Source organism: Alligator mississippiensis, chromosome 11, assembly GCF_030867095.1.
Source record: "Alligator mississippiensis isolate rAllMis1 chromosome 11, rAllMis1, whole genome shotgun sequence".
Classification (NCBI taxonomy): Eukaryota; Metazoa; Chordata; order Crocodylia; family Alligatoridae; genus Alligator; species Alligator mississippiensis.
Window position 1 is genome coordinate 38,319,387 of NC_081834.1, and position 22,849 is coordinate 38,342,235.

At 42.1% G+C, this 22,849-nt stretch overlaps 1 protein-coding gene across 1 annotated transcript in view; it reads right to left on the reverse strand.

Annotated features, from left to right (window-relative positions):
- CHRNA7 (cholinergic receptor nicotinic alpha 7 subunit) overlaps positions 1-22,849 on the reverse strand; it is a 97,598-nt gene that overhangs the window by 34,726 nt on the left and 40,023 nt on the right. Inside the window, exon 3 of the mRNA XM_014599894.3 lies at positions 10,767-10,811. Within this exon, the coding sequence (XP_014455380.1) occupies positions 10,767-10,811 (45 nt within the window). The remainder of the gene's footprint in view (positions 1-10,766; positions 10,812-22,849) is intronic.

A 22,849-nucleotide genomic window follows, 5' to 3' on the forward strand; every position in this document is an offset into this window, starting at 1 on the left:
GTTTCATCACAAGGTCCCAATTCCCAAGAAATTCCCAAAATTTTCCATTATGGAATAAATAGAGCTCATCTACTGAACCTCAAGGGAAATGTTTCTATGTTATATAGTCTGATCAGAGCAAAAAAGCCTTTCCAAAACAGCTTGCCAGTATTCTAGCAAATAATTATTTTGGCACTTGTATTCTTTATCAATCATTTGATCTTGCTTCAGTCTAATTTCAACATCTCTGCACAGCTGATACCTCTTCATATGATCTGCCAATGTTTCAAGTTTCACAAGAATATTTTACATGGAATTTTTTTCCAATCCTGTCCATTATTCTTGGCTAAAGGAAAAAGTCTCTATAAACAAACAGTCTGCGAAGCAACGCACACAATCTGAGAGTGTAACAGAACAACTACTCTCACTTTACATGTTTGTGTTCTCCATTTGAAAGCTGGGGTAAAAATGGAAAGCCTTAATTTTCTTTCATTAGTATACAAAGGATTTTATTGCAATGCTTGCACTGGCCTTGATTCATAAACAAAAGGCCATCAGGCAGGGTCTTTCAAAGCATTAATTTTCAGTTTCTTCATCTATAGATTCCTCTGTATTCCTTGAATAATTGTACAAATACATCTAGTATTGCTAAAAAAATGCACAGCCACATCCATTGATGGAGATACCTCCATTTTTTCTTGTTCTTTTCTTTTGAACCTGCTGGCTTTCTTTTTTTCCTGATAGGTCCCTCTTCAGTAACAAGGCTACTTTCAAAAGTTGGAATATTGACATTTTGCTTAGATGAACATTCACCTCTAGAAGATCCCAATGCAGCAATTGGAAGCTAAACAGCTCATTTCAGAAATGGTTGGACTATTTGGGTTGTCTTACACTTCCTGTTTGCAATAAACTAGTCCAGAAATATTTCTCTATTTTTGGAAATGACTGCCACTATTGTTTTCAGTTTCAGCCATGGTGATTTACTATCACTAATGACCACCCATGAAATACATATATGTGCAAATACAAGATAATCTAAACATTCCTAAACAAAGTAGGAACTGATTCATCCAAAAGGAAAACCCCACCTTTTCCTGTTGATAATCGAGCAGCAAATTCTGCAACACCACAAATTTACCAATTTTAACCAAAAAACAATTTTTACCAGCATAAATAATATTTTTTTCACATTTACGAATTTGATTTGTTTTTCTTCCTAGAATAGACAGTCAGTCACCTATTTTACCTACCCTTAACATCAGACCAACTGCTGGAAGGATACTGACAGTACAGAATACCCATAAGTGGCTGAACATACTGCAGGTAAGTGGGGAAATAGGAGACCTGGAGGAAGATCAAGGAGGAGGGGCATCAGGGGAGCGTTTTCATTCTTCCTGAGAAATCCGGGCAATCAACAAGTTACCTCGGGTGCCTGTACGTGAATGCACAGAGCCTGGGAAACAAGCAAGAAGAATTGGAAGTCCTTGCACAATCATGGAGCTATGACACAATTGGAATAACAGAGACTTGGTGGGAGCTCGCATGACTGCAGTGTCACGGATGGGTACAAACTGTTCAGGAAGGACAGGCAGGGGAGAGGAGGAGGAGTTGCACTTTATGTAAAAGAGCCATATGATTGCTCAGAGCTCCAGTATGAAACTGGAGATAGGCCTGTCAAAAGTTAAGGTTAGAAGAGAGTACAACAAGGGTGATGTCGTAGTGGGAGTCTGCTATAGAGCACCAGACAAGGAGGTAGTGGTGGATGATACTTTCTCCAAACAGCTAGCATAAGTTTTCCCAATTACAAGCCCTGGTTTTCCTGTGGGACTTCAATCACCCTGACATCTGCCAGGAGGGCTATACAGTAGTGCACAAGCAATCCAGAAAGATTTGGCAAGTGTTGCAGGCAACTTTCTGGTGAAAGTGCTGGAGCAGCCAACCAGGGGCCATGCTCTTCTGGACCTGCTGCTTACAAACAGAGATGAATTGGTAGGGAATGTAGTAGTGAATGGCAACTTGGGCAGCAGCAACCCTGAGATGATTGAGTTCAGGATTCTGAGGAAAGGAAGGATGGAGAGCAGCAGAGTAAGGACCCTGGACTTCAGAAAAGCAAACTTCGACTTGCTCTGGGAACTCATGTGAAGGACCCCCTGGGAAGCCAGTCTGAGGGGGAGAGGAGTCCAGAAGAGCTGTCTATATTTTAAAAGAAGCCTCAATGAACGTGCAGGAACAAACCCACCTGATGTGCAGGAAGACTAGCAAGCATGGCAGAAGACCAGCTTGGACTGGCAGGGAACTCTTCAGTCAACTAAATCACAAAAACAAAGTGGAAACTTAGGCAACCAACTAGGGAGAAGTATAGGAGTATTGCTCAGGCATGCAGGGATGAAGTCAGGAAGGCCAAAGCACAACTGCAGTTGCAGCTAGCAAGGGATGTGAAGGGTAACAAGAAGGATTTCTACAAGTATGTCGGTAGCAAAAGGAGCACCAGGGAAAGCGTGGGTCCCTTACTGAACGGGGGAGGCAACCTTGTGACAGAAGATGCAGAAAAGGCCGAAGCGCTCCATGCCTTTTTCACCTCAGTCTTCACAAGCAAGGTCAGCTCCCAGACTACTGCACCAGGCAGCACAGTTTGGGATGGAGGCAAGCAGCCAACAGTGGTGAAAGAACAGGTTAGGGACTATTTAGAAAAGCTGGACACGTACAAGTCCATGGGGCCAGATGGGATGCACCTGAGGGTGCTGAGGGAGTTGGCTGCTGAGATTGCAGAGCCACTGTCCATCATCTTTGAAAACTCACAGCAATCAGAAAGGTCTAGGGTGATTGGAAAAGGACAAATGTAGTGCCCATATTTAAGAAGGGGAAAAAGGAGGATCCAGGGAACTGCAGACCAGTCAGTCTCACCTCAGTCCCTGGAAAAATCATGGAGTAGATCCTCAAGGAATCCATTTCTAAACACTTGAAGGAGAAGAAAGTGATCAGGAACAGTCAGAATGAATTCACCAAGGGCAAGTCATGCCTGACCAACCTGATTGCCTTCTATGGTGAGGTGACTGGCTCTGTGGATGCAGGGAGACCAGTGGATATTATATACCTTGATTTTAGCAAGGCTTTGATACAGTCTCCCACAATATTCTCACAGGCAAGCTAACAAAGCATGGGCTGGATGAATGGACTGTAAGGTGGATAGAAAATGAGCTAGGTTGTCAGGCTGAGAGGGCAGTAATCAATGGCTCAATATCTAATTGGCAGCCAGTATCAAGGAGTGCCCCAGGGGTCAGTCCTGGGGCTGGTTTTGTTCAATATCTTCATCAATGACCTGGAAAATGGCTCAGAGTGCACCCTCAGCAAGTTTGCAGATGACAGCAAGCTGGTGGGCAGAAGTAGTAGATACGCTGGTGGGTAGGGCTAGGATTCAGAGTGACCTAGACAAATTGGAGGATTGATCCAAAAGGCATCTCATGAAGTTCAACAAGGACAAGTACAAAGTCCTGCACTTAGGAGGGAACAATCCCATGCACCAGTACAGGCTGGGGGCTGACTGGCTGGGCAGCAACTCTGCAGAAGAGGACCTGGGGGTTACAGTGGACAACCAGCTGAATATGAGCCAGCAGTGTGCCCTTGTTACAAAGAAGGCTAATGGCATACTGGGCTGAATTGGTAAGTGTGTTGACAGCAGGTCAAGGGAAGTGATTATTCCCCTCTATTCAGTACTGGTGAGGCTACCTCTGGACTACTGTGTTCAGTTTTGGGGCCCCAACTACAGAAAGGATGTGGACAAATTGGAGAGAGTCCAGTGGAGGGTGACAAAAATGGTGAGGGGGCTGGGGCACATGACTTCTGAGGAGAGGCTGAGGAAACTGGGCTTATTTAGTCTAGAGAAGAGGCGGCAGAGGGGATTTAATAGCAGCCTTCAACTACCTGCAGGGGGGTTTAAAAGAGGATGGAGCTGGACTGTTCTCAGTGGTGGCAGATGACAGAACAAGGAACAACTGTCTCAAGTTGCAGCAAGGGAAGTTTAGGTTAGATATTAGAAAGAATTCTCTCACCAGGAGGGTAGTAAAACACTGGAACAGGTTACCCAGAGAGATGGTGGAAGCTCCACCCTTGGAGGTTTTTAAGACCCAGCTAGACAAATATTTGGCTAGGATGATCTAGTTGGGGATGACCCTGCTTTGAGCAGGGGGCTGGAAGAGATGACCTCCTGAGGTCCCTTCCAACACTAATTTGTATGATTCTAAGGGATCTTTCAGAGGCATGACAGCTCTTACACCACACCCCTTTCACACGTGTAGCTGAAGAGACTGTGCGCATGTCCCTAAGCTTCCCTGTCATCTGGCATTCTTCAGCTGTTCCCCTTTGGGAAAAGCCCTCTGCAGCCCATGTATTTTAAGCAAAGTCTGTACTACGCCTAAGGTGGAAGCAGTGGAGCCACAATCCTAATCAGTCCACACAAAGCACAAAGCAAATGCAGCTGTACTGCTTCCAATTTTGGAAGCCCTCTGCATGGAGCAGCATGGCATGCTCAGAGTGCTGCTGGTGGGCATGCTAAGTTAACTGTGTAGACATGACATTAAAGTAGCCCTCTAATGAACTGGCCCAAAACAAAGATCACCTTTGTGATCCACGGATCCTAGTCAAGCATTGCTCTGTGTTCCTCAGCTGCAGCTAAGGATCGAGTCAGCATTTACAGTTCTTTGCTTTATTTGCAAAACAAAAGGCATTATTTGGAGCGCTTCATTTCTCACACACCAGTACCTCATCATAGTAAATATAAGTCCTGCACCAACTGGAAATAATGAACTTTTCTTTTGCCTGCTCTTGTACTACTGTGTCTATCAGTGCTGCAGAGCTATAGAAGCAGTCTTTAGCCCGTCAGATATTTGTGTAGCCATAATTATGATGTGCACTACCATAATCTCATAGTCTTCATCAATACTATCCAGTACAGAAGACTTATTAAAGGATTAACAGTGAAACAAGTAAGCACATGCTTAGAGGCTTGGAGCTGGTTACAGAGCTCTTTTCCTGGCTAACATTTAATATCCAAATGGCATCACTGAAAGGCTTTCAATGTCTTTCAGCTCATCTCCATTCAACCATTCCTTGGCTGCAAATTTAGATGTGGACTAAATCACAATCAGGAGAACAGTGTTTTGATATGTGTTTAGTGCTGACATGACCCACATACTATCTTTGAAGCATATGCTACAAGACAGTCACACTTCAATAGCCCTGTTCCTAAACAGCATGAAATTGCATATCCTGGAAGATTTACCAGGCTGTTTACATAAAAACTCTTTGACACTCCCTTGCATGACCTATTTTATTTCCCTGAAACAGATGTTGCACTTCACCCTGAATTGGCTGGCACTTTGGTCAGGAAGCAGCAAGGTACACATGGGCAATGGGTGCAGAATAGCATTTTGCTTTGTTTTGCTTTAACTTGCTTTGTTTTTTCTCATGTTTTCTGTGGCATTTTCCAAGTCTTTCACGATGCCCTGCATCACTTGCTCCCCATATTATTAAAGTTATAAACAGACAGAACTCTAGCATACAATACTGCCATTGATTTGCAGTGAGGCTTCAATGCCAAACATCAGTTTTTAAAGAATAAACCTAACAAATATGGACAAAGTCTGGCACTTTAACAATCTGGTGACACTTGCCAAAAATCTATAACAGGCATTCAAAACAAAACCCAAAAATTTAACACAGATAACATTGTTTCCAAAATGCCCTATCACTCTTCTAGGGCACCATTAACACAAAATGTTCTGCATAATCCTAAATGGTATTTATGGTAGACTCATATTGTATTCATATTTTATTTTGGGTCCATGAAATAAAAGTTCCAATCAACCTCAATTAATTTAAACATTCTCTTATATTTTTTGCCTTACAAGAGTTATGTCAGCAGAAAAAAGAAAAACAAAACAATGTTTCTAGCAACCACTTTCGACAGCTGGATGCTATACATATAACATCATAAACTGGACACTTTCGCCTTCATACAGAGATTGCTATACAGATCACTGACAACTACGTTCAACATTTGTCTAATCTGTGTTTGATTACTGCTCTGCACTGCACCATCTCTAACACTGTCAGCCTGACAAATGATCTGAGATGTGCAATGCCTGCTGCTTTAGTTTTACAGATGTCAATTATTTGGGGTAGGCTTAAATCAGGCTATCTGATTAGTTTTGTTCTTAGTTCTTTGTTCTTTTTTGTTCCTGCTTATTCCACTAACAATTCTGTCTTTAAAATTAACTAGCTGTGTTGTTCAAGTTTTCACTCCTTAACTTCTGCAAGCTGCTTCCCCATTTTCTAATTTCTCCTAAAAAAAATATTAAGTCCGTTTTACTGTCACTGCATTATTGATGAAACCGTTTAATTATTTTGCCTTTTTTACTTTGTCAACTTCTTGATCCCTTGGAAAGTAACTATACATTTTTACTGCTTCCTCTTCTTGCAGAAATTAGAAATGTAAAGAGATTCTCTATATCTGGCCTTTTGACTGAATCCCTTAGCATTGCTCAATACTGTACTTTGCATGTTTTCAGCTTCCCATCTTTCAATCTGTGTGTGTTTGGTGGCTTCACAAAATTAATTTAAGGTTTCAGATAACCAGAAGTGATAGAAATGACTGCCATTTAGACTAGTTCTCAGACTGACATTCTTTGATCACCAGTAGTTTACAGAGCAGCTGGTACTACTCCAGACAGCTACCTGGTAATATGGCTTGCCATGTGCTTTCCTGCTGCTATATTATATTAAAAGAAGTAAGCTACTATATTGTATGAAAAGATGTAATAAATACTTTCTTATTACTTTTCCAGAGGTTGGAACAGTGGCCATATAAACATTAGGGCTGTGAGAAGCTTTGGGTGGCAATTCGATTCAGAAGAGATTCGGCCCAATTCGGTGGCCAAATCTCCAAATCCAAATTGAAGCAGGGGACCAATTTAAAGGACCAAATCGATTCAAAGCTCTCCTAATCTTTGTAAAAGATTCGGAGAGCTTCGATGATTCAGGCAGTCCCCAGTGGCTGTAGCAGGGAGCTGCAGCCAACTCTGAGCTGGTAAATACTAGGGGCAGGGGACCATGGGGGGATCCCTGCTAGCCCCCCTGACCCCCCTGCCCCCCAGCCTCTCCATGGCTGCCCTGCCCGCTCCAGCTCAGTACTTTAAAAAAAACAAAACAAAACAAAACCCTGGTGCTCACCAGGTGCTACCAGGTGGGGGGTGATCCCTGCTGCCCCCCACTCCCCCATGCTGCATGGGGAACTCTGCCACAAGCCCCCCGACCCTCCCTCACTCCTCCAGCCCTCCAATGGGTGCCCCACCCAGGCCAGCTCTGGCCCTTTAAGGAAAAAAAACCCAAGAAAAGCCCTAGGACTCTCCACTCCAGCAGCGGCCTCGGGTCTTCAGGGGCTTGTGCAGAGCCCCCACATGGCGTGGGGCAGTGGAGATCACCCCCTGCTGGCAGCAGTGGCGAGTCTGGGGGGGTTCTTAAAGAGCTGGAGCTGGCCTGGGTGGGGCACCTGTGGGGGGGGGCAGCAGGGATCACCCCCCGCCTGGCACCATCCAGTGAGCATCGGAGCTATTTTTTAACAAGTGCCGGGAGCTAGGGCAGGTGGGGCAGCCATTGCCAGGCTGGCAGAGGGGCGGGGGATGGGCCAGGCTTGGCTGATTCGGCCGAATCGATTCAGGACAGTGATTCGAATCACTGTCCCCCAAATCAGCCAAATCTGAATCCAAAGCGAATACCAGCCACTTCGCACGGGCCTAATAAACAGGATATGATGGTAAATGGAACAAAAAACAATCCATTAAATAATCTACACATTAAAATGAAGTCCAAACTAGGGGGGAAAAAACCCTCAGAATTTCTTACTTTAACTGGGTCACATCTTCAAGCTAACACATGCAGTTTTGTGCACAGCCAGCCAAGGCATGTTTATCACAAAGTACACACAGAAGTTAGATATACATTTTTTTTTTTATTTTTTTTTTTTTTAACTCTGCAGTTACTTTTCTACTGCAGCCAAGAAAGATTTAAGGCAGATGAGGTCAGGGAACAACAAAGGAGAGGTTTAAGATCACTTCTGTGAGACTGCAGCCATGTGGCCAGTTTAGGTCCCTGCTGGAACCCATAGTATATACAGGACTATTGCTGGACTGTCTCCATGGTCAGGAGGAGGGTGGGGATCTTCAGGAAGACTGCCCATGAACAAAAGTTGTTCATGTAAATTCCTGGTTTATATTCCCACTCTCTACCTGCAAAACTAATTTAGCAAATAGATATTTGGATGATGGATAAAACATATAAGATATTTGATATATATCTGTATTTGTAAGCAGAAATGTAAGAAGATTTCAGTGCAACTGGACAATAAAGTGAAGTAAAAAAGGATGACTTTTACTGAAAACAAGATAGTATTATAATAAGACAACCACTGATTACAATGGTCTTTGAATCTGACCAATATAAACAGAATACCCACAAACAAAGGCTTACATTTTAACTGCTTTTACCCATATTCCATAGTCTTTAAAATCTGTACATTGGCCTTGAGCAGCAGACAGAGATATGATTAAATCAACTGATCTCACTACTGGTATCTTCCCTATTCCAGATGAAGAGAATACAAAGACAAATAAATCAAAAGATACAAATCTGAAAATGCAATAAAATCAGGACTTCCTGTAGAAGAGAACTCAAAGATAAGGAACAGGGGAGGGAACAGAAAAATGATAGCTGCCGGAGAATGAATTGTTGTCTTTTAATCTGTGCTTAGAAATCAGAGTGACTGCTGTCATTGAAACTCAGCACTGAAAACATATTATGTTTGACAGTTTTAATCTTATTGTAAAACTTGTCTGTAAACAGTGTGCACTGACTGCTTCCTCCCTGTCAGCATTTCTATGTGAATAGATGGAACAGCCATGCTATCCTCTGTAGGTCACCAAAATAATCTTTCATTTGCTCCCTAAGGTCTGTGAGGGGGAGAGGCATTTCATAAAAGCTACAGCAAAATGACAAAGACAGAAAATGTTTAAACTGAAAGAGTTTATCATTTTGATTAAAAAAAGAGAGGAGTAAAATTTCTACTAAAGCAGCCCAACTGTAACAGTAAAACTATGGTCAGCAGTAAGACCATTCCATAAATGTGACTTAGTCCAACCAAATGTTTCCCTATTACAGATGGGATGAAGAGAAAGTCAAGTCCCTCTCCCCTCTGCTACAAGGTGGAGGGAAAGCTACTGACCTTCACTCCATTCAAAGGAAGCACTGACCTATGGATATAGCACCATTAGGAACCCATATGACTAGGCAGGAGAATAAGACGGAACAGTCATGTGGCTCCCTCTGACAGGGAGCTCTGCTTGGAATGCTAGGTCTCCCCCAATAACACAATCTTCCATACTAAAAGCCAAGCTGCAATCTTCCTCTCTTATCTAGCCTGCCTTTAATCTATAGAGCACAAAGGAGGGCTAGTTACAGTACCAGTTATAGCATGCTATATGCAAAGATGGTTCCTACAAGTTGTGTGGCTGAAACAAATAAGGATTATGTATTACTGTTTCAAAATAAAAATTTTAAAAGACATGATGTAAGCTGGAAGTAAAAGTGCCAAAGTATGTGGAAAATTCTCCTTGCTTTCAGTCAACCTTCATCCTGTCTGCTCTTTCAGCTAAGACCGTGTCCCATTATCCTGCTTCAGCTGGCTAACTTAGAATGACAGTCATTAATGCCTAGCTAACAGAAAGCACTACAAGTCAGATCAAAATAAACTGGAATGGACAACCCTCGCATGGCTCTTTGAAAATCCTATTATATGACTGCACTGTAAAAATGGGAGTGAAACCTATTAGCACTTTTGTTCCCATGACAGTGTCAAGAATAAGATTATACGAAGCCAGATTCAGCACCGGTGTCATTTAGAATTTCTCATTTCAGTCATTAAATGACACAAGCACAAAATCTAGAATTCAGTGACAAATGCCGAGCTCGACCATTCTGTTAAAAAATGAATCCATGTTAAAAATATGGCTACAATTTTTTTCATATATACTCTACCTTTCAACTAGAAAACAATCAGGTAGACAAACATGCTCAACAGCCTACTTGGGGCAGTACAGGTAGAGAATTTTGAAATTTAACCTTAAAGAATGCTTTTTCTTTTTATAGTTGCCTTTGAAGCTGCACTATGTTTTAAAACAAAGAACACAGCAAGTAATAGCACTTGTAGCCATGGCCATCAGATTAAAACCCCCCCACAGTTCTTTATGGATACAGGTTGAAAACAGAACAAAACACGGACAGGCTGATGTCCTCAGTCAGAGCGATGGCAGCGGATCACAGGAATAATTAACTACTTTAGGATAAGCCCACCCTCTATAAAAGTACCATCTGGAGGGTTTCAGAACAAGGTTAGTAAAATATGGAAATAAATATATGAAATTATATTTTGCATTCCTTCACTTCCAAAAGTATTTAAGAAAAGGTGTATTTAACAAAGGATTTGTTGTAATGTGTAGTGACATGCAGCTGTAGCTACTGTACAGGAATCCCAAATATTGACACTTTCAGAAGACCAATGTAATCTTGAGTTTCAGATGAGTGAAACACTTCCAATGACTTTATAAATCCTTCCAATGTGATAACACATCTCTTAGAACTCCCTATGAGTGAAGCAATGTGAGGGTGCACCCCTTAAATTTGAAAGTATTTGTACACATATATTTGAAGGCCATAAAAAAGATTATTTCAAAACTTACCATTTGTAACCAAATGTTTGTTGTTAAGACTTGGTTCTTTTCATCCTGGAAAGAAAAAAAAAAGAACAATTCAATACTGGCACAAGGGTAGGACTCTGGCAATTATGCTAGAATATCTTTCAACCAAAAGAAATCATGGATAATGTACTTTGTTATGGCTAACTCTACCCCACTGTAAAACAATTTTTGAAGAGTTACTTTTAAATTGTTATTTTATACTACCACAGTCCTCTACTCTCATCATCTCTTGAAGGTAGGAGCAGATGACTCTTCCCTGTAGCTCCTCCCTCTTTAATACAGCATGTCTCAAAGGCAGAACAAATTATATTAAGGGTTGACTGTTTCATCTTGCTTCTGAAAAGCTCTCTCCCTGGTTAATCTAACATGCCAGAAATGGAGCTACACCAGTATGTACAGGTAACAGACACAATGCAAACTATGGATAAATCCAGGTGTAGTAACTATGCGACTTTATGGCCTGATTTTTACCCTACAAGTAGGCCCTTTGATTTGAGTGGAACTACACTATTTCACAACTTTACCAAAATCCACACAATCTGGGATGTACATAGCTGCACTGCCCCCAAGAAATGGTCAGTAAGTTATTGTGATTTGCAAAGGCACAATTTGTCTCCAAGTTTCCCCCCTGGCCCTAGCTCCAGGTTGATCACACCTCTCTGCTGGAACCTTGCACCAGCCCTACCCCTGAAGCAGTGCAAGCCCCCAGTACTTTTGCACAGCAGGGCTGCCTGGTATATTATAAGGCTAGAGTCAACATTACATTAATTCGCTACCTGCCCATCTCTAAACCCACCAAAAGCATGTCTGCAAAGTCTCTTAAACTCATCTGCATGGGCACACAGAACAAGCCAAAGTAAGTTACTACTCAGTGCAAGTAGTGGTAGCAAAACCAGCATGTTAACATTGAGATTAACTAAGAAAATAAACCCTTCAGTTATCGGGCAGATAAATGTTTGAGACCTATTTCTCTGAACTTATCAACAATTCTTGGCTCTCAAACCACATCAGTCCCCAGTGAGACTCTAATGGGACACGCTGCCATCCATTTCCCCTTCATTAGAATTCACTTTCCAAGCCAAATGCAAAACAGGCAATATTTTTTTGGCTTCAGTCAAACTAGAGATCTACATCCCCCGTCCAGGAAGGGTTTTTCCTACAATTCAGCTTTCCATTTTAGAAATCCACCGTTCCACTATACACCCCAAGGAAATGATACAGCAAATCCCAGAGTCGCATGTGAAGTTTGGAAGGACCAACAAAACTGCTCATACTTGTATTTAAAGTAGCAGGAATAGATGTTTTCTTCTTAACCAAACTAAAACAAATTTGATAAAAACCAATTTCATTCATATTATACACAGTGCACAAAAGTTTTCTTATGCTGAAAGTATAAAGGTCTCATTTAATGTGTATTCACTTTTTGGCAGATATGAACAATTGGAAGGTCTGGGAGACTGTAGCCGTATCGGGTAATGTAATGATAAAAATTATACAGCATGACAAAACAGCTACAGCTGCCTGAGAAAGTGACATTTTGAAACCAAATGGACACATTTAAAGAGGAGCTTCAGTAAAAGTATGCAAGGTATCCTGGACCACAGGGGATCCCAAGAAATGTACATACAAATTAAAGACGCAAAAATCCTCCTTGATGTGTATTCTACATGAATAAATTCTGTTGTTAGATGCATGTGCTTAGCACTCATTAATTTTTTTTTTTTTTATTTAAAAAAAAAAAAAAATCAAGGAAAGCAAACTGGTGGAATTCAAAACTCTTCTCTTTATTTTCTGTCTCCTGCATTCAGTGAACTTGTCTTTTACCCAACACCCCTCACTGGGTAAAATGTCATTTAAAAGCTTTCATGAAATGGGGAGTATGTGTCTAATCAGCCCCCAGTCCTAGGGGTACATCTCGGTATGTGTTACTACACATGCTGTAGGCTAAACATATGGCATATGAGAGAAAAACATGAATCATTATAGCTATTGCAGTTGCTCAAACACATTGCTGATGGTTTGCAAAATATGTTGCTTTTTTTGTAAATATTCATAGCAGAAACTAATCAATATTAGTGGCTATTATTCTATATCGAGACAAACATTCGGGTAATGCACCACTCACATATCTGTAAATGTTTATGAGATTACTGGTTCCAACTGGATCACGGGAAATTAGGGCTGAAGTGACCTCAATGTCATCTACTCCAGTTCCCTGCTCAAGTCAGGATCTCCCCACAACTACGCCATCCCAGCCAAGCATCTCTCCAACCTGTTCAAGTTTCCTGCATACCATCACCAGAACCTTGAAATCTACACCGATTCAATGGTAACCAGTGCTGGCCGATATTACTGCTCCAGACATTTGCCACAACAAAGCAACATACAGAGAAGTTGTCCACATGAATGACAACCAAGAGATTTAAAGAACCTCCCAGCTCACTGCTTGATTTCCAGAAACCTTTGTTGACACATGTAGAACCCCTTGTAGAACAAAACAGTGCAGCACCTTAGAGGAAAGCATGGCATGAAACCACCATTCGGAGTAAACATCTAATTTCCAACCCAACAATAAAGACTCCTGGTTTTGACCTTCCATGGAAAACATGGAAGGCTCTAAACTGGATCTGAACCAGGCATGGCCACTGCAGTAACTTGATGCACAAACGGTCTATTAGGAGTTCTGCAAGATGCGACTGTGGCAATCCAGATCAAACTATGAACCACATAACAACACTATGCCCTCTATACAAATTTGATGGTGACATTGCAGAGATACATTCCCTTTCCTCAAGAGCATTAGACTGTTTAACTAATCTTAAACTGCACTTATAATTGTTGGTCCAAGTCAGCCATATGAAAGAAGAAACTGCTCTTGAAAATTTTCAAGGATGGAGATTCCACAATATCTATAAGTAGCCTGTTACAGTGATTGACCACCCTCATAATGAGGAAACTCTTCCTGATTTCAACCCAAATTTCCTCTGTACTGCAGTCTGAGGCTATTGCTCCTACACCAACCTGCTATGTGAACATAACAGTTGATTCCCCATCCTCTGTATAATCACCTTCCAGGTATATGAAGACTGTTACCAAAAACCCCTTCAGTCTTCTCTTCTCCAAACTACACAACCTTACTTTTTTGAGCATGTCCTCATAAGTCTTGTTTCCCAGGCCCCAAATCATTTTGGTCACTGTACTGGACTCCTTCCAATCTGTCCGGTCTTCATGAAGTGTGAAGCCCCAAACTGGGCACAGTACTCCAAATGAGGCCTCACAAGTGCTGAACAGAGTGAGTCACTTACCTTAATTTGCAAGCGACACCCCTCTAATACAATCCAGTATGCTGTTGTCTATTTTGGCAACAAAAGCACACTGTTAACTCATATTCAGCTTATGGTCTACTGTAACCCTTCAAGGGTGAAGTCTTGCAGTCTGTATTTTGTGCATGCAATTATTCCATCCAAAATGCAGGACTTGGACTTGCTGAATCTCAACCGATTGACTGCAGACCATTTTCCCAGTTTATTCAGGTCATTCTAAATCCTACCCCTGCCTTCCAGGGTGTCAGTTACTTTACCCAACTTGATGTCATCCAAAAATTTGCTAAGCACGGACTCAATCCCATCATCCAAATCATTAAAGATGCTGAACAATACTGGATCTGGGACAGGCTCCTGGAAAACCCCACTTGATGCTTCCTCCAAACTAGACATTGAGCCATTGATGACTCCTTGCTGAGCATGATGATCCAACCACCTATGTATCCACCTTACACTATTTTCATCTGATCTGTATTTCTTTAGTTTATTAAATGAGAATGTTGTGGGAGATAGTGTCAATAGTCACAGGATATCAATGTTATCAAAAGAATATATACGCTAGTTTTCAATTGGAATTAATGCACAAAGTAAAGAAAAATGACTGCATTTACTTGAATACAAGATGAGGTTCTTTCCCCCAACCAGCATAGGGAAAAAAGCTCCTCATCTTATAATCGTGTACAAGGAAATCTCACTAAATACACTATCCATCAAAAAACTGCTTCCAAAAACAGCCAGGGCTCAGTAAGGGAAATCAACTATTCAACTAAGTGCAGCCAACGCAGAGCACAACTATAAAATACATGGCCCTTACTGGGCAAACATGCAGATAAGAAGCTACCGCAAGGAGAGGTTAGTGTAGCCCAGGGATTGGCAATTCTCGGCATGCGTGCCAGAGCATGGTATGTGAGGCCACTTTGCTTGGCATACCACTGCCGGCCTGGGCTCCGGGCAGCTGCCACCAGCCATGAAGCCCAGGCTGCTCCCAGCAGGTGTCTGAGAGGCTGCAAGCCCTACTGCAAGCAGCCCAGGCTCCATGGCTGGCAGCAGCTACCCAGAGCCAGGGTTGCACTGTCTCAGGCCCCTCTCCTACCACCCGCTCCAAGGTATGCCTATAGCCGCCCACTGTATGGAGCTGATGCCGGGGCTCTGGAGCAGGGGCAGCACCAGCCTCTTCCTGGTGGTGAAGCTGGCTCGGCTGGGCTGGGAGGCTCCATCCCCACCACCACCCACCCACCCCACGCAGCTGAGCCCACCCGACTCCCGCCCACTCTGAGCCCAGCCCCAGCCCAGCCCCCCCACTAGAAAGAGGCTGGTGCTGCCACTACCAGGAGCACCAGGAATGCCTTTGCAGTCTCAGCTGTGTGGGGTGAGTGGGTGGGAGCAGTGCTGGGAGGGCTGGCTACTGGGCGGGTGTGTGCATGTGTGTCTTCTCACCCTTTTTTCCTCTTTCTCTTCCCTGTCATTTTTTAACTCTCTCTCATCACAACATGCATAACAAAAATAAAATACACAAAAACAAAGGTAGTATATGAAGTTTCTGTTATTGTCACCAGGTTTCGAATTTTTAGAAAACCTGGTATTTACTGTAAATAAAAAAAATGTTTATGATTATTAACAATATTAATAAGCAGCATGTCCCCCAACCCCAGTTTTGTTTTTCTGGCATGCCAGTACTCTGTTTTTTTTGGCACTCTGGCCAAAAACATTGCCTATCCCTGGTGTGGCCTATCCGAATAAGATATGTGGTAGTGCCCACATCAGCCGACAGGGCCCCAAACAGATCACCCAGAAGCCCTCTGTTGCTCCCTCTCCAAGTCTGGTGCATATGAACTCCCAGTCCCAGTCATACCAGGTGCTAAGTAGCTCATAGATCCTTTGTGGAGGGTACCACATACATACCGAGCAGTCCTGAGCCATGGGGTCACCATGGCTAGAAATGCTGTTGAATCTGGTAGGGCTCAGCCCAGTGAACTATGTGGTAAATCACAAGCCTTTGACTTTGGACTACTATCATGCAAAGTTTGTCCATATAAGTGGACACCAAAATGCTGCTCAAAAGTGTGTTTATGGACACTGCTAAGACTTGCAACTGTTTCAAAAAAGGCAACATACCTCAATTCTGGGCGATATAAGCAGCGCATAAGGAGGGACATAGAGGGGGGGACGTCCCCCCAACACCGAGTGCTCCAGCTGGTAGTGTGGCACAGACAGTGCTAGTGCCCCTCCCCCTAAAATTGGCTCCACTGGTGGCACTTGGCTACTGCCCCCCCGGTTGTGTCCCGCTGTTGCCCCCCAATGAACTAAGTGTATGGGTACCACATGCAAATTGCTACAGCCTTATTCGATTTCAAGGTTACTGCTTTCAAATGTTCTCCTCAGTTCCATATGCTCAAGCAGGGGCTGCCAGCAAGAAGGTGGAGAAGGGGCTGCCATGGGACAGAGAGTTAGGGGGAAGCAGAGAGTAAAGGGGCTACTCAGCCCACCAGATTTATTTTTCCTGCTGCAGCAGTGGGAAGGGACAAATTCAAGGCAAGGCTCCAATAATTAGATTCTATACCTGGAAAATTATAACAAAAAATTATCAATTTTCCCATATATAGAATCTCATTATTAGGGGGTCATCTTATAATCAGGATCATTTTCTACATCACCAAATATGATACACGCAATGGATCATTCATGTTATCATGATCCAAAAGTTTATAACCAAATGGAGTTAATTCAAGTTTGGTTCACTGTTTTCATTTCTTTGGGGCTAGATGTAAAAAGCAAGGCTCGGGCAGACTGCTCGTTAGTCGTGACACTTGTGTCAAGGTTCTGAGGGCTAACCCACATAAGCAAGCAAAATGTCAAGTGCATCTTGTCAAGTGCATGACATGCATGCAAAGCGCACCATAGTAGGATTGCACCATTTGTGTGAATTCATTCTGGGAGCATTTTACCTCATGAGGGGCAAATGCCTGCAAAAAAGAGAGAGCGAGACAAGCACAAACCAAGTGCTTGGCTGAAACTTTGCTGAACTGCTAACCAAAGGGCTCGTCTTCACTACGTTGTTACCTCTAGGTGGAACAAATTATGCCCCTAACCTGACTTTAATCCAAACACAAAGCTCTCCAACTCTAGCTAAATGATATTTTAAACCAAAACTAGCTGGCCCTTTGACAGTGGGACAAGCAATTTGAATCTTAAGGTAGTAAAATAACAAAGATGCAAAACAAAAAACAAAAAAAAAAAAACCAGTTGCTAACCCAAGTACTCTGCATCAAAGAAGTGATGTTTGTACCGGGTCACTTTCAATGGAGCTAGCCTAGATTGATTAAGAGTAGTTCAAATGCATTAACTAGAGTTAAATCTCGCAGTAAAGACAAGCCCCAAGTGAATATGTAGGATTCTGTTTTCCTGTTATGTACTTTAAAGATTCAAAACCAAAATAATATATTTGATCAGAACAGCTCCCATTTGGCTCCATCAGTGTTTTAATAAAACAATCCATCTTCCAAGCATTCTGAGGCAGTCAGAAAAATCTTCATTGTAGGCTGAGGCTTGGTATAATGCTCCTGCCCTGGAGCAAATTGTTTCACACATTTCAGTTAAAACTGGTTTGGCTATGTTTCCACGAATAGGATGAGAATGACAGTTTTCTGGTTTCAGAAGCTTTATTGGACTCTGCTGTCTCATAAACACTCCTCTTTGGGGTGAGAGGCAGATTATTATTATTAACACTGGTTCCCAATATGATGAATGAGATATGAAAACCAGCTTCTCAGCAAAACACATTGCCTTCCATCATAGCTGTGCACTACTTAAAATGTTTATAAAAGACAGACGGGCTGTGAAATTTTGCCCAAATTCCATTAAACATTTCACATTTTTCATCACATTGTAATGTATTCACAACAAATACTTGAAAAAAAAAACTTGTACCCAGTAAAGAAACCACAAATCACTGGGGGGGCAGAAATCATAACAGGTAGTTGGGGTGTTGGGCCCCAGCTCAAGTCTGGGTTCGTGCCCGGTATGCAAAGGCCAATAAAGATACCAGGGGTGAAAGTATAAAAAAGATTTATTGCTAGCAATAAAAGGTGCAAGCGGAATAATTTCACAAAACAAGCACACCAGATATTCAATACTAAGCCCCTTATATACAAGGGTTTGAACCTTCATAAGCATCCTTGTTTGCTAATTGGCTATAAAGGAGTGACGCAAGGAGTTCTTTACTGAGCATATCTCTATATCTGTGTTTTAGCTATGTATCTTATTAACATACATATATGTTTCATTAGCATATTTCTTCCCCACCTAGGGGTGTGATTTTTAATATTTTAATGAGCTCTTTGTCCCAGTACTCTGATTCTGTTTTTGTTTTCAAGCCTCCTCTATCTAAGACTGTCTGCTCCTTATCATTGCAGATGGGCATTCGTCACATAACATTCACTTTTGCTTAGGCTTTGCATAGTAGTTTCTAGGTCGAACCTCACAGAGGGAGGGGAAAAAGAACCAAAAAAAACAGAAGGTCCATAACTAGGAGACATATTTGCTAGGCAATTTTTCCTAAGTTCCAGTCATTTTAGGGTAACTGTTATATGGCAAATAACGTGAAGCTACTGCTCAAACAGCTCAGCTCACTAAGGGGGTTATATCATGCTAATTTATTGAGCACCTATTGCAGGTACGGGCCTCCAATACCAAACCCATGTAGTAATGATCCAATAGTCTGGAGAGTAAGATTGTTCAATCTCCTGGTTATGAGAGTAGACGATGATCACTGTTATGCAATTAATGAAGGTCAGAGTAGTCTATACATTCCCCATTGTTTTCGATAGAGTGCAGCACTAGACATTTCTCTTTGTAGGATTCCATTGCATTTATTCCCATCTCCTTCCCCTTATTATTGGTCTTCATAACCTTAATCTCCAACTGATCATTTTTGAGAAACCCAATATTTCTCCCCACCTCTCCCTCTTCAACAAACCAGTGGAAAAATATGAAAAAAGTGTAAGGCTAGCTCTGCAAGGGGCACAAATCTGGGCAGCTTTCAAAGGGACCCCACTATCTATACTGCAGACACCAAGAAAGAGATCTTATTCCACTTAGGTACCCAGATCAAGCTTGTCACTTAAGTGTGATTCTACTGCACCCTAAAATCACTGAAAAACATTTAACACAATAAGTGGATGGAATCTCTTCTTACTTTCTCTGGTTAAGTCTTAGTCGTAATGTATTGCTCAAGGTCAGTTTGTTGGCATTTTTTGTGGGGAGCACGAGCAGAGTCAAATAGGATCATGCTGAGGCACAGAATAGGCCTAAACATCTGCAGTGGAGAGTGGTGAGAGAAAGCAATTAAATGGAATTCAGTGATGAAATTATGAAAGGAAAGCCATCATCCCTGGGACTGAGCCTGCCATTGTCCTCCACACATGGGAAGGCAAATTAAGATGTGCTTTAATTAGACAACTTTTTTAACTTATCTGGGAACTACAAGCAAGAACTCATAGAAAGCAAATCATGACACCTTCCTTACTCACTTCCACCAGGCAGAGGGATGTCATCACCCTCCTGCAAAGCTGGTCCTCAGCTCACTGCTGGAACCGACAGCCCTGACTGTGTAGGAGGGGAATGGTCTGGGGAAAGAAAGCCAGGATGCCCAATTTCAGCCAGGGGATTAGACACAGCAATACCCAGCTGTGCCTCAGTTTCCTTGAGGAGAAAAGACAGCTGGCTCACCTGTGGGGACCTACAAGGACATCTGCCCAAAATAATCACTCCTGTTAAAAACCACCTTCTGAAGACAGACCATATATGCCAACTGTCTGCCCACCTCCCCTGGAAGCATTTCAGTATTCATCAAGCAGAAAAGAGAGAGAGAGACTGACTCAGTTATTAGGACACTAACTGAGAAGGTGAGACCTGCAACTACTAGTCCCCGTTTCAATTAATTTAAAAGTTATTTCTCCTAAGTGGAGTAGCCATAGGCATATTTCAGCACTCACCACCTCAACCAGAATTGAAGATGGTTCTAAGAGTTGGGAGTGTGGATTCACATCCACTCATGCAGATACAAGAACTGAAGTCTGGTCTTCACCCTCCATGTTCCAGAACACCACTGAAGCCTAAACTGTGCTCATCATGCACAAGGAGCAGCAGGTAGCTGCACCTGCTGGAGGAGCTCTAGGGGACATTTCCCTCAGATGTCCAGTTCTTCCCAGACACTCCAATTGCTCTACTAGGAAAAAAAACAAAAAAACAAAAAAAAACCCCCAAAAAACACCCTTACTTCATCCTTTTTGAGGGTACAATTTATTCCACCCCTCACCCAACCAGCTCTCCTAGTCCGTCCATGGTGGGAAGGGAAAAAACAACTGATCGCTTCCTAATCCCTCACGTATGTACTCCTTAGAAAGAACACGAACTGTTTTCCTAGTAGAGCTGCAATGGGTTGAAGAGGCCATCACACCCCTGGATGACCTTTTACTGAAATGTTCACCTATTTTTGTACACTAGTTGCTCTCTACAAAGGTGCACAAAGGTTGTGTTATTTAGTGGCTAGGAGATTTAAAGAAAATACCTTTCCATACACGATGGATGTTTTAATTTTATATTAGCAATAAGTTTACTAACATTTTCAGAATTTGGAACCATGTGGCATTTGTAATGTTGTAAATGCCAGAAAACTTGGCTTTTGAAGTACTTGTGAGGTCTTTTGTTCTTGGAGGCTAGAAGCTACAAGATATTCCATCCTCAAGGACTGAACATGGCCACACTTCTTTGGTGCCTTTCCAGCTGCTCCCCTACTTCCCGTTCAATATATCCAACTATCTTTTAATTCTTAGCACAAGCTTTCTACATAATCTGCACAAACTTTTAAACTATTTCAGTCTCTCTAAGCATTTTGTTAAGAACCTGCATACAGCTGGCTTGAAGTGCTCTGCTGGGAAGCCAGTTTGCAAGAGTCACTGAACTCCTGCCTGAATTCCCAGATCAAGATTTGTGTATGGCCTCATTTAAGAGGTTTCAAGTTGAAGATCCTTAAAAGGGGCCAATTTTGAGAAGCATTTTTCAGCTGTATCAAGCTGAACACCCTAAAAGAGAAGCATCCAAGTTCACTGGTAACTTAGGAAAATCTTGGCATCTGGACACGTGGATAGGCACAAGCTAGGGCAACAATTCTCAGCCAGGGTCCCACTGAACCCAGAGTTGCCTTGAGATACTTTCAAGGGTGACAGAGGGTATCACACAATAGTAGCACTGTTAGGTATATCATACTTGCTCACAAAATAACCCCAGAAATTTCAAACAGGCATCCATATTGTCAAAACCATCTGCCCTGTTGTGGCCTTTGAGTTCTTCGCAACAAAAGAGAATTGCTCTGTTTTTTTCTTTTAACTATAGAAAAAAGGGAAAAACTAAATGTTTGCATTTTCTGAAGGGTGCCTGGAGTCTAAAAAGACTAAGCACTGCACACTAGAAGATATATTCAAAGGACAGTGATTAAGGTTGACATTTCAGCTTTAGCTGTGAATTACCTGGCACGGGGGCTTTAACCTGACCTCAAAATATTTTACTACAAGTGAACAAGTACAATCTAGGTCACACTGAAGTCAGCAGCAACATTTCCATTGACTTCAAGGGTTGTAGGATTTTACCTAAAAAGTTTTCAGGAAACTATTCTATTGAGCATGTGCTAGCTGGACAGTTTTAAAGTGTTAAACTGAAGTAGTCTCAAGGATTATCCTAAAAAGCCTTTTCTTTAATGACAGCTCACCTTTAAACCATTTCCAAGGAAGACTTTTGTACTGGATCCTTGTTATTATGAATTTGTTTTTAAGTTCTTAAAAAATGCTAAGGCATACTTCATTGTAGCAAGAAAGCTAAGCAGCCTGTCACAAGACCAGATTAAGCAGGTTTCAATCAGGAATTAAGATCAGGATGGCAGCACACATTAAGAATGGTTTATGTTCTTCCTGTATACCCAATCACCATTATTTACTTGAATATCCTCCTTTAAAACTGCTAGGTTAATCAGTTCATTATCTCTTATCTCATTCTGTCAGCACTTTCTCATTAAGCACTCTCAAAAGATCTTTTGATCCACAAAGTTAAATTACTATCGCCTAATGAAGTTTGTTTCCAGCCTATTTGAGGCTCTAACAATGTTTTAAGTTGTAAATTTACTACCTAGTTAATTAATACAGGTTGGTTTTCTTTAGAGGTGCACCGATATATCAATTGCATATTGCATATTTTCTCAACCTGTGATACGCAAGACACAGGCAGGGGATACGCGGGTTCCCCAACACACTCTCTCTCTCTCTTGCCCTCTTTTCCTCTCTCTCTCTTGCCCCTTCCTCCTCTCAAAACTATGACAAAAAATTTGGTGTGCAGCACTTTGCGTGGCACTGGGTTCAGCCCTCCTAGCTTTGGCCAACATCACCTCTAGCTCAAGTACATACTTGAGTTCTGCACCCCTGGTGTAAAAGGTGGCAACCCAACCCACACCACATGAGACATTTGTCATATCATGGCCTTATATACACAGCCCTTCTTCCAACATATGGCACACATTAGTCTGTAAATATAAAATTCCCTGGAAAATTAAGTGTTGGGGTACTTACTACGATTTTCAGAAGTTAGGGGGTAACTACTACTTAGATGGTTGAGAAACACTGGCATATTCGATCGGCACAGATAAAAGGAAAATTGACATTACTGGCAATTGGCTTTTTTTGGCCAGTGTAGCTG